At 39.5% G+C, this 11,823-nt stretch overlaps 1 protein-coding gene across 1 annotated transcript in view; it reads right to left on the bottom strand.

Moving 5' to 3' along the window:
* Positions 1-1,065: 1,065 nt before the first annotated feature.
* Positions 1,066-11,823, bottom strand: part of stx1b (syntaxin 1B) — a 93,396-nt gene continuing 82,638 nt past the window's right edge. The window contains exons 7-10 of the mRNA XM_042003884.1: positions 6,888-6,961; positions 2,644-2,781; positions 2,451-2,561; positions 1,066-1,429 (exon numbers count right to left, since the gene is read on the bottom strand). Coding sequence (XP_041859818.1) covers positions 1,349-1,429; positions 2,451-2,561; positions 2,644-2,781; positions 6,888-6,961 — 404 coding nt within the window. The 3' untranslated portion in view covers positions 1,066-1,348. The remainder of the gene's footprint in view (positions 1,430-2,450; positions 2,562-2,643; positions 2,782-6,887; positions 6,962-11,823) is intronic.

Below are 11,823 nucleotides of genomic sequence, written 5' to 3'. Positions count from 1 at the left end.
TAACTGCTAAAAGACTGATATGTGAAGCATCACACATGCATTAAAACAGCAGCACCATAACAACAAAGCAACAAGCATTCCCCACCCAACAAAACAAAAATATCACCGCAACACCTCAGTAACCATGACAACAGTGTTGTCCAGCTTGTTTACTTTATTTTCTTTTCGTTTTAACGTGTTCTGTCTTTTAAATCTTCAGACAGCTGAAGGTGACGCCCGGCCTCGACTACCACGTTTCTACAGTGATCAGTGTTATGACGAGGCTTTTGGTGACGTGAATCTCCGATTCTCATTGGCTATTTCGGTTTGGGGAGGCGGGACATGTCGTCTTTTATTTTGATCTAAACTGCATAGATTAACTGTTCATCTCCTTCCACCTCTTACAAACCCTACTTCACTCTCTCCTTCCCGCGGTTCACCTGTCAGTCACATGTCACCTTCCTGCTGCCGCTGGCCAATCAGACTAAGCAGGCCAACCAGAAGCCCCTCCCTCTCCCTGTGCTTTGGTTGGACAAGTGCAACAATAAGGGGAGGTTGTTGTTGTGCTGTGACTTCCCCCTCACCGACGGATGTTTTCCTAACTGAACGTTTCCATGTTCACGAGTCACGCTCTTGTAAGTGATTGACAGGACTGAGCAACCAATGAATGGGGGTCTTAAAGGGGCAACGTTTAAGTTAGCCCCCCCCCTTCAGAAACAAGGGGACCAAGTTTACCAAAGCCTGTGAAGCCGCCTCCAGAACACTGTGGATGGCTCCGGATCAGAGGTTTCTGGAGGGTTCTGGAGTCGGGAGTAGGTTTTCTTTAGGTGTTAGCAGGTGCTCACTTCCAAAAATTAGTTTAAGAGGATGAGAGACAAATTAGTCCCACAAGATTCCTACCCAGCAGCCGTCACTGTGCTCGGAGACTCCCGGAAAACAAAAAGAAAAGAAGAAGATAAAAGCCAAACAAAACAAATGAGTAAATGTCATATAGGATATCAGTTTTTTACAGGTAGCTAACCCATGTGTTGCTTCATATGTTCAATACATTTACATGTACATCAGTAATAAATAGGTTGGTTTGTACCCTCTGCTGTTTACACTGTGTGGTTAAGTCAGCTATAATGTGATGGCGTTATTATTGTTTTTTTTTCTTGTTTTTTTGTACCCCACCCAAACCTGTGGTGTTTCCTCTTATCTCTGACTGGATTATCTCTTTCTAGCTGATTGGTTATCTGTCTTGCATTTGTGTTTCAAGTTTTTTTGTGTTGTCATCGTCGTCAGTGTTTCTTTTCTCTGCTGGCTGTCGGTTTATCCTAATGGTCAGTCGGTCGGCGTCAGTCGTCATGGCAGCAAGCGGTGGAGCGTCTTAGAAGCCCAGCGTCCCACCAATGGTTGACGCCAGGACAACGCCAAGGATAACGCAGCAGATGATGATCATGATCTTCTTCTGCAGGGTGACAGGAGAGAAGGCGGAGCTGTTAAACATGTTTCTTTAGGGAAAGGTGAAGGTATGGAGCTAAAGTAGGGACAAAAGTTTTCTAACTTGTATCTCCATAGGGGTGGGCAACATGGCCGATAACTGATATCCCAATATTATATTTGCTTTATCCCGATACACAATATATATCTTGATATTTTGAAATCTCTTCTAAAACACTGTAAATGATTAATCCAACATCATCAGCATAGAAAGACACCAGTAGGATTTAAGTAAACTCTGCTAAATTTAACTTCATTGTGATTTTTCTCTTTCAACAACTTTTTATTCTGAACCAGGGCTAGCTCTCATAAACTTAATAAACTCCGACCATTATATTTGCCCCCCCCCCCCCCCCAATTATTTCATATTCAGATATTCTCTTAATATTTAGGTTTTTCTATTCTGCACAAGATCCCAGGAGCAGTGATCCCCGGGTTCCCTTTCCTCTAGACCAGGTTTATATTTAGTTCTTTATTATAAAAACTAAACAGCCTGGTTCATTTATTTTATTCTCATGTTGATGTGTAATTATGTCGCATCATGTCTCTACCTGCCGCCTGCACACAGGTGAGCTACACTCCCACCTGCAGAGAGAGCACTTTAGGAGTAGTTGCATCAACCACCTGAAAATCAGACAGAAACACCTGGTTTAATGGCCAGCGTGGCTCTTCCACCTTCCTGCAGGTGAGTCTGTTTATGAAGATTAAAAAGTTCATTTCTGGAGATGAAAGTCACGTCTCTGTATCAGCTCATTCTGCTAAAGGTTCGCAGATGTTTTATTTATGCACCTGTGGCCTGTAAAACGAATGTTTTCAGCTTCCTTTTCAGAATTCTACTTGTAGAAATGATTTGTTCCTGCACCTCACGTCCCAGTTTCTAATGGAGATACAGGTTACTTCTGTCTCTACTCCATCTCCATAGACTCCCAGCTCCTAAGAAGCGTAGATGTTCAGCTACGTCCCATCCGACCTCTGTAAACGCTGCTTACCTTGCGAGCCTGGCTCTGGTATTTGACGGCCTTCTTGGTGTCGGAGACTGCTCGCTCCACGTAGTCGACCGAGTGCTCCACATTGTACTCAATTCTGTCAATCATCTCCCCCTAAAACACAGACGGCAGTTTAACCAACAGCACGGACTTGATGCGACCTCAGACGTGGGCTTCCTGTGGTCACGTGACGCACCTGGCTCTCCACCAGCATGGCCATGTCCACGAACATGTCGTGCAACTCGCGGATGCTGTTTTCCAGCTTGATGATCTCGGTGTGTCGGGTCTCGATCTCGTTCAGGGCCTGCTTGGTCATCTGAGAATCCATTTTAATCTGCAGGACAGGTTTGAAGAGCTGTTAGCACCTTGTAAAAGTCGTCATCTGGAAGCACGAAAACAGCATGGTGCGTTTCGAAAAATTACTTCATCACAACTTCCTGAAAACATTCAGTTTCTACTTGTTTCTACTTTGCCCAAAACAGGTTTACTGAAAATATTTTTTATTTTTAATTTTGTTGCTTAGTTTAACTTTCAGTGGTTTCTCGTTTTAAATGGAAGAGGTACAACTCCACACCTGTCCACAAACTAGAAGTAATAGTCGCCTCGGTGTAACACCACTAACAGCCACTAGGTGCTGCTGCAGAACATCTTTGACACCACAGACCTCTGCTCAGCTTGTCAGAAAACACTGAGTCAGCAGGTTTTCCCGCCAGTCTTTTTGACATGGTTAGATAAATATTACACCTCAGAGACCTTTGTCCAATCAGGTTTCATGTCTGGCTCTGAAAAGACACAATGCTGGCGGCTGGAAGTGATGAATTCTGGATTTGGAAGGTAAAAACGGTCGTCATCAGCCAGATTCTTTGTTAAATCTGAGTCTAGCGTGGTTCATATTTACTTCATCAAATGGCTTATTGCAGTTTGTGTAAAAATAAATCATTCAGTTTTACATGAAACTGTTCAGAACAATAATATAAATCTGATGATATAATAAAGTGTCTGCATTTACCTGCTGAGCAGATTTCATGTGAACAACCAGGTAATAATTATATTTAGTTAAACAACACAGTTCATGTCTCACGTCTCTCTATACACACTGATGCTTTTTTAAAATTTACTTTTTAATTTCTATTGTTTTTAAATTTTTCTATTTACACATATTTATACATCATATACATATTATATATATCTATATATATATATATAGATATATATAAAGGAGTAGGGCTTGATTAAAACATAATCTAATTACAGGCTTTGTAATTAACTCATTATCTCATTTCCCTTTTTAGATGTTAAGTAAAAAGAAAATCTAACATTTAAAAAAATCTTAGTAAATGTTACAAACTTGTTTTTAACTGTGATAGAAAATGAAGATCATCCTCTTCATTCGGAAATTTCCCCTCAGACCTACATGATAGTAATCACTAGTTCCTCACCCATTAAAACCTGAGATGGTCCTCATGATGGGTCACACTGAGTCAGACTGAGTCAGACTGGATCAGACTGAGTCAGACTGGATCAGACTCAGTCAGACTGGGTCAGACTGGGTCAGACTGGGTCAGACTAGATCAGACTCAGTCAGACTGGATCAGACTGGGTCAGACTGGATCAGACTGGGTCAGACTGGGTCAGACTAGATCAGACTCAGTCAGACTGGAGCAGACTGGGTCAGACTAGATCAGACTCAGTCAGACTGGAGCAGACTGGGTCAGACTGGCTCATTATTTACTGAACTGAAGCTCAGTAAAAACTGCTTCTACAGGAATTCAGCTGTTAAGATGATGCCACGGAGGAAAGACATCAGCAGTGACCCTAGACAAGCAGCTGTTGCCCCCCATCGGCCTGGGAAGGTTATAAAGGTCGTTTCCAGACTCCCTGGAGTCCATCATCCTGCAGAGAGGAAGATTCACATGACAGCTGTTGATCTACCCAGGACTGGATGTCCCAGCAGGTTCAGACCATCAGATCTCCATCCCAGACTCTCCAGGCCTCAGTCAGCAGTCCAGTTAGAAACAGACTGAAGCAGTATTGCTTGCTGGGAAGGTTGCAGGAGAAAAGAGAGCATGGTAGCTCAGCTTAGGCTGGCAAAGCTACATCTGGACAAACCACCAGACTTCTGGAACAAGGTCCTCTGGACAGACCAGACCAAGGTGGACATGTTTGGTCCTTAAACACCTCATAGCAGCTGTCAGCATGGTGGTAGAGGGATGATGGTCTGGGCACCGTGGAGTCATTGAGTGGACATGACCTTCTCTGGATACCAAAGTCTTCTTAACACTCCCTCCAGGAATTCATGTGACCGGAACTACTCAGCCAGTCCTTGCTAATTCTGTTCCTCCGGCAACGTTGTCCAATCACCACAACTTTAACGCAAATCTCGGCGCTCCGCTATGTCACCTGGAACACAAATGTCATCAAATTTACCTCCACATTTCCGATTATTAGGAAAAAAAGACTTTCCGTTACAGTGACAAATGTTATTTGGCCACACATCTATTCCCCGTGCAGATCTGTTGTATGTTACAGAATTTAAAGGGCCCCTGTGTCAGAACTACTGCCATCTAGTGGTAAAGATGGGTATAACACAGCTGTGAATGTATGGTGGCCCTCACTGGCCAAACTTTTTCCAGACATAAAGATGTTTTCATGTGTGAGTGGATCCTGTGGCCTCAGGTGCAGCGATGTATGCACTACAGGTAACTACTTCTTCTTCTATGGTGCTTTGAGGAGATTCTTATCCCAGAAGGTGCTCTAGCATGTAGAGAACATCTAGTATAATTGAGTCCAGTCTTTCATTCTCACTTTCAACCTAAAAACATGGAAATGAGCTGAATTTTGAACTAGTTTAAAACTGAAATGGACTGGAACCATTCACTTCCACCCGTGAACTTTGAACTGGACCACGAGAAGCATGAACCTGCACAACACTGGATTTGTCAGCTGGGTCGTGCTGCAGCATCTTCTACATGTAGGGCTGGAAACGTCAGAATCTTCAGAAATAAGGAGAGTAAAGGAGTTTTTGGTGGCTTCGGTTCTCAGCTGTAACATTACCTCAGTTCCAAAATCAGCTCCTGTTGCCGAGGTAACGCCACATTGAGATTTTTAAATCTGTAAAATACTCGCCCAGTTTGCCCATTTCAATCAGAAATGTCCAAATGAAAAACTAATATGTGAGATCAATTTAAGGAGCTTTTGCAACACTAATAAAAAACACAACTTCTCATTAAAGCTGCTGCAATCAGACATTTCAGTCCACAACAATAAAAAGAAGTTTAAAAAATCAGCGAAATCCAGGAGGACCTGTTGATCTGAGTCCATCTGTCCAACAGCTAAAGCTGAAACTCACTCATGAAGCAGGACATGGGGCTGACCTGGTCCAGTCAGAGTCCAGACCTCATCCTGACTGCAGGAACCAGACCGGCTGGAGGGGGAGGAGGTCTCAGCGCGGCCCAGTCAGAGTCCAGACCTCATCCTGACTGCAGGAACCAGACCGGCTGGAGGGGGAGGAGGTCTCAGCGCGGTCCAGTCAGAGTCCAGACCTCATCCTGACTGCAGGAACCAGACCGGCTGGAGGGGGAGGAGGCCTCAGCGCGGTCCAGTCAGAGTCCAGACCTCATCCTGACTGCAGGAACCAGACCGGCTGGAGGGGGAGGCGGTCTCAGCGCGGCCCAGTCAGAGTCCAGATCTCATCCTGACTGCAGGAACCAGACCGGCTGGAGGGGTAGGAGGTCTCAGAGCGGTCCAGTCAGAGTCCAGATCTCATCCTGACTGAGATGCTGGTGGGACCTTGAGATGCTGCAGACCTGGATGAACTGAAGCTACGATGGAAAGAAGAGTGGAGCAGAATTCCTCCAGGTAACCTTGGCTGCAGCTTCCTGCTGCTGGAGAAGCTTCTAGAAGCTGGGTGATGGAGAGGAGGCAGGTTCTGTTTCGTGTGATCTGTCATGTTGATCATCTGAGGTTGGAAGTTCTGATTATCAACACCTGGTGAGGAACAGGTGACTCTCTTTAATGTCCTAAATAATAAAACCTTTGAAACAAAGGGCTTCTTTCTCACCTCTTTCAGTCAGTTTAGTTGTTATAATTTAGTTTTACCTGAGACCGACTTACCTGCTCAGAGTAACAGAACAGCAGCTGTAAACATGCCTTAACTGACCTCCAATGATTGGCTAGCCCTCTGTGACATCATAAATGGGCTTGGCTTCAACCAAAGGAGATGAGTTTAGCTAAGTTTTGATTTACAGCATGGTGTCCTGTTCTCTCATATGTGACCAATGTATTCCCCTCCCCCACTCATGTCATGTGGCAAAGACTGTCTTCACTTGATGTTTCAGCGCACCTCATGGCCGTTCTGCATCCCTACATGATGATCAGTGTGGGATGCAGAATCAGCGCTCGTTAATGTGCCCGTTAGCAGGGCGCAGGTGCGGTGCTTACATCATCGGTGAAGACGGCCAGTTTGCCACTCTCCAACATGTCCTCTAGCTCTTCGTTGGTGGTGGTTCTTCCAGCTGCAGACAGAACACGGAGAGACAAACGGAGGTGTGGTTTAGAAGCGAGGACACCTGACGGATCATGTGACTGCAGCGATTACCGCCTGCTGACGTGACGGGAAGAGATGAAACCAAACATTAACCTCTTCTTCACAGGACTCCATTCAATCCCCAAACAATGATATGAGAATGTAAAACAAGAACAGCTCTGACTGTTCATCATCATCATCATCATCATCATCATCATCATCACCTTCTACTGTGACACAGTTCCTCCTCAGATATTACTTTACTCATTCCTAGGATTACTTTACTCATTTCTAGAATTACTTTACTCATTCCTAGGATTACTTTACTCATTCCTAGGACTACTTTACTCATTTCTAGAATTACTTTACTCATTCCCTAGGATTACTTTACTCATTCGTAGACCTACTTTACTCATTCCTAGGATTACTTTACTCATTTCTAGAATTACTTTACTCATTCCTAGGATTACTTTACTCATTCGTAGACCTACTTTACTCATTCCTAGGATTACTTTACTCATTTCTAGAATTACTTTACTCATTCTTAGGATTACTTTACTCATTCCTAGGACTACTTTACTCATTCTTAGGATTACTTTACTCATTTATAGGACTACTTTACTCATTCATAGGACTACTTTACTCATTCTTAGGATTACTTTACTCATTCATAGGACTACTTTACTCATTCATAGGATTACTTTACTCATTCATAGGACTACTTTATTCATTCCTAGGACTACTTTACTCATTCATAGGATTACTTTACTCATTCATAGGACTACTTTACTCATTCTTAGGATTACTTTACTCATTCATAGGACTACTTTATTCATTCCTAGGACTACTTTACTCATTCATAGGACTACTTTACTCATCCATAGGATTACTTTACTCATTCATAGGACTACTTTACTCATTCATAGGATTACTTTACTCATTCATAGGACTACTTTACTCATTCATAGGATTACTTTACTCATTCATAGGACTACTTTACTCATTCATAGGATTACTTTACTCATTCATAGGACTACTTTACTCATTCTTAGGATTACTTTACAAATTCATAGGACTACTTTACTCATTCATAGGATTACTTTACTCATTCCTAGGATTACTGTACTCATTTCGAGAATTACTTTACTCATTCCTAGGACTACTTTACTCATTCTTAGGATTACTTTACTTATTCATAGGACTACTTTACTCATTCATAGGATTACTTTACTCATTCATAGGACTACTTTACTCATTCTTAGGATTACTTTACTCATTCATAGGACTACTTTACTTATTCATAGGATTACTTTACTCATTCATAGGACTACTTTACTCATTCTTAGGATTACTTTACTCATTCATAGGACTACTTTACTCATTCATAGGATTACTTTACTCATTCATAGGACTACTTTACTCATTCATAGGATTACTTTACTCATTCATAGGACTACTTTACTCATTCATAGGATTACTTTACTCATTCATAGGACTACTTTACTCATTCTTAGGATTATTTTACAAATTCATAGGACTACTTTACTCATTCATAGGATTACTTTACTCATTCCTAGTACTACTTTACTCATTCTTAGGATTACTTTACTTATTCATAGGACTACTTTACTCATTCATAGGATTACTTTACTCATTCATAGGACTACTTTACTCATTCTTAGGATTACTTTACTCATTCATAGGACTACTTTACTCATTCATAGGATTACTTTACTCATTCATAGGACTACTTTACTCATTCTTAGGATTACTTTACAAATTCATAGGACTACTTTACTCATTCATAGGATTACTTTACTCATTCATAGGACTACTTTACTCATTCTTAGGATTACTTTACTCATTCATAGGACTACTTTACTCATTCATAGGATTACTTTACTCATTCCTAGGACTACTTTACTCATTCCTAGGATTACTTTACACATTCCTAGGATTACTTTACTCATTTCTAGAAGTACTTTACTCATTCCTAGGACTACTTTACTCATTCTTAGGATTACTTTACTCATTCATAGGACTACTTTACTCATTCTTAGGATTACTTGACTCATTCATCGGACTACTTTACTCATTCCTAGGATTACTTTACTCATTCATAGGACTACTTTACTCATTCTTAGGATTACTTTACTCATTCCTAGGACTACTTTACTCATTCTTAGGATTACTTTACTCATTCCTAGGATTACTTTACTCATTTCTAGAATTACTTTACTCATTCCTAGGATTACTTTACTCATTTCTAGAATTACTTTACTCATTCCTAGGATTACTTTACTCATTCATAGGACTACTTTACTCATTCTTAGGACTACTTTACTCATTCATCGGACTACTTTACTCATTCCTAGGATTACTTTACTCATTCATAGGACTACTTTACTCATTCTTAGGATTACTTTACTCATTCATAGGAGTACTTTACTCATTCATAGGATTACTTTACTCATTCATAGGACTACTTTACTCATCCATAGGATTACTTTACTCATTCATAGGACTACTTTACTCATTCATAGGATTACTTTACTCATTCATAGGACTACTTTACTCATTCATAGGATTACTTTACTCATTCATAGGACTACTTTACTCATTCATAGGATTACTTTACTCATTCATAGGACTACTTTACTCATTCTTAGGATTACTTTACAAATTCATAGGACTACTTTACTCATTCATAGGATTACTTTACTCATTCCTAGGATTACTGTACTCATTTCGAGAATTACTTTACTCATTCCTAGGACTACTTTACTCATTCATAGGACTACTTTACTCATTCATAGGATTACTTTACTCATTCATAGGACTACTTTACTCATTCATAGGATTACTTTACTCATTCATAGGACTACTTTACTCATTCATAGGATTACTTTACTCATTCATAGGACTACTTTACTCATTCATAGGATTACTTTACTCATTCATAGGACTACTTTACTCATTCTTAGGATTATTTTACAAATTCATAGGACTACTTTACTCATTCATAGGATTACTTTACTCATTCCTAGGACTACTTTATTCATTCTTAGGATTACTTTACTTATTCATAGGACTACTTTACTCATTCATAGGACTACTTTACTCATTCTTAGGATTACTTTACTCATTCATAGGACTACTTTACTCATTCATAGGATTACTTTACTCATTCCTAGGACTACTTTACTCATTCCTAGGATTACTTTACACATTCCTAGGATTACTTTAATCATTTCTAGAAGTACTTTACTCATTCCTAGGACTACTTTACTCATTCTTAGGATTACTTTACTCATTCATAGGACTACTTTACTCATTCTTAGGATTACTTTACTCATTCATCGGACTACTTTACTCATTCCTAGGATTACTTTACTCATTCATAGGACTACTTTACTCATTCTTAGGATTACTTTACTCATTCCTAGGACTACTTTACTCATTCTTAGGATTACTTTACTCATTCCTAGGATTACTTTACTCATTTCTAGAATTACTTTACTCATTCATAGGATTACTTTACTCATTTCTAGAATTACTTTACTCATTCCTAGGATTACTTTACTCATTCCTAGGACTATTTTACTCATTCTAAGGATTACTTTGCTCATTCATAGGACTACTTTACTCATTCTTAGGATTACTTTACTTATTCATAGGACTACTTTACTCATTCCTAGGATTACTTTACTCATTCATAGGACTACTTTACTCATTCTTAGGATTACTTTACTCATTCCTAGGACTACTTTACTCATTCCTAGGATTACTTTACTCATTCCTAGGACTACTTTATTCATTCTTAGGATTACTTTACTCATTCATAGGACTACTTTACTCATTCCTAGGACTACTTTATTCATTCTTAGGATTACTTTACCCATTCATAGGACTACTTTACTCATTCTTAGGATTACTTTACTCATTCATAGGACTACTTTACTCATTCTTAGGATTACTTTACTCATTCATAAGACTACTTTACTCATTCTTAGGATTACTTTATTCATTCATAGGACTACTTTATTCATTCCTAGGATTACTTTACTCATTCATAGGACTACTTTACTCATTCATAGGATTACTTCACTCATTCATAGGACTACTTTACTCATTCATAGGATTACTTTACTCATTCATAGGACTACTTTACTCATTCATAGGATTACTTTACTCATTCATAGGACTACGTTACTCATTCATAGGACTACTTTACTCATTCATAGGACTACTTTACTCATTCTTAGGACTACTTTACTCATTCATAGGACTACTTTACTCATTCCTGGGATTACTTTACTCATTCCTAGGACTACTTTACTCATTCTTAGGATTACTTTACTCATTCCTAGGACTACTTTACTCATTCCTAGGATTACTTTACTCATTCCTAGGATTACTTTACTCATTTCTAGAATTACTTTACTCATTCCTAGGACTACTTTACTCATTCTTAGGATTACTTTACTCATTCATAGGACTACTTTACTCATTCTTAGGATTACTTTACTCATTCATAGGACTACTTTACTCATTCCTAGGATTACTTTACTCATTCATAGGACTACTTTAGTCATTCTTAGGATTACTTTACTCATTCATAGGACTACTTTACTCATTCTTAGGATTACTTTACTCATTCCTAGGACTACTTTACTCATTCTTAGGATTACTTTACTCATTCATAGGACTACTTTACTCATTCTTAGGATTACTTTACTCATTCATAGGACTACTTTACTCATTCTTAGGATTACTTTACTCATTCATAGGACTACTTTACTCATTCATAGGATTACTTTACTCATTCATAGGACTACTTTACTCATTCAT

Source organism: Melanotaenia boesemani, chromosome 2 (assembly GCF_017639745.1).
Source record: "Melanotaenia boesemani isolate fMelBoe1 chromosome 2, fMelBoe1.pri, whole genome shotgun sequence".
Lineage (NCBI taxonomy): Eukaryota > Metazoa > Chordata > Actinopteri > Atheriniformes > Melanotaeniidae > Melanotaenia > Melanotaenia boesemani.
This window is presented reverse-complemented; position numbering and strand designations above follow the sequence as displayed.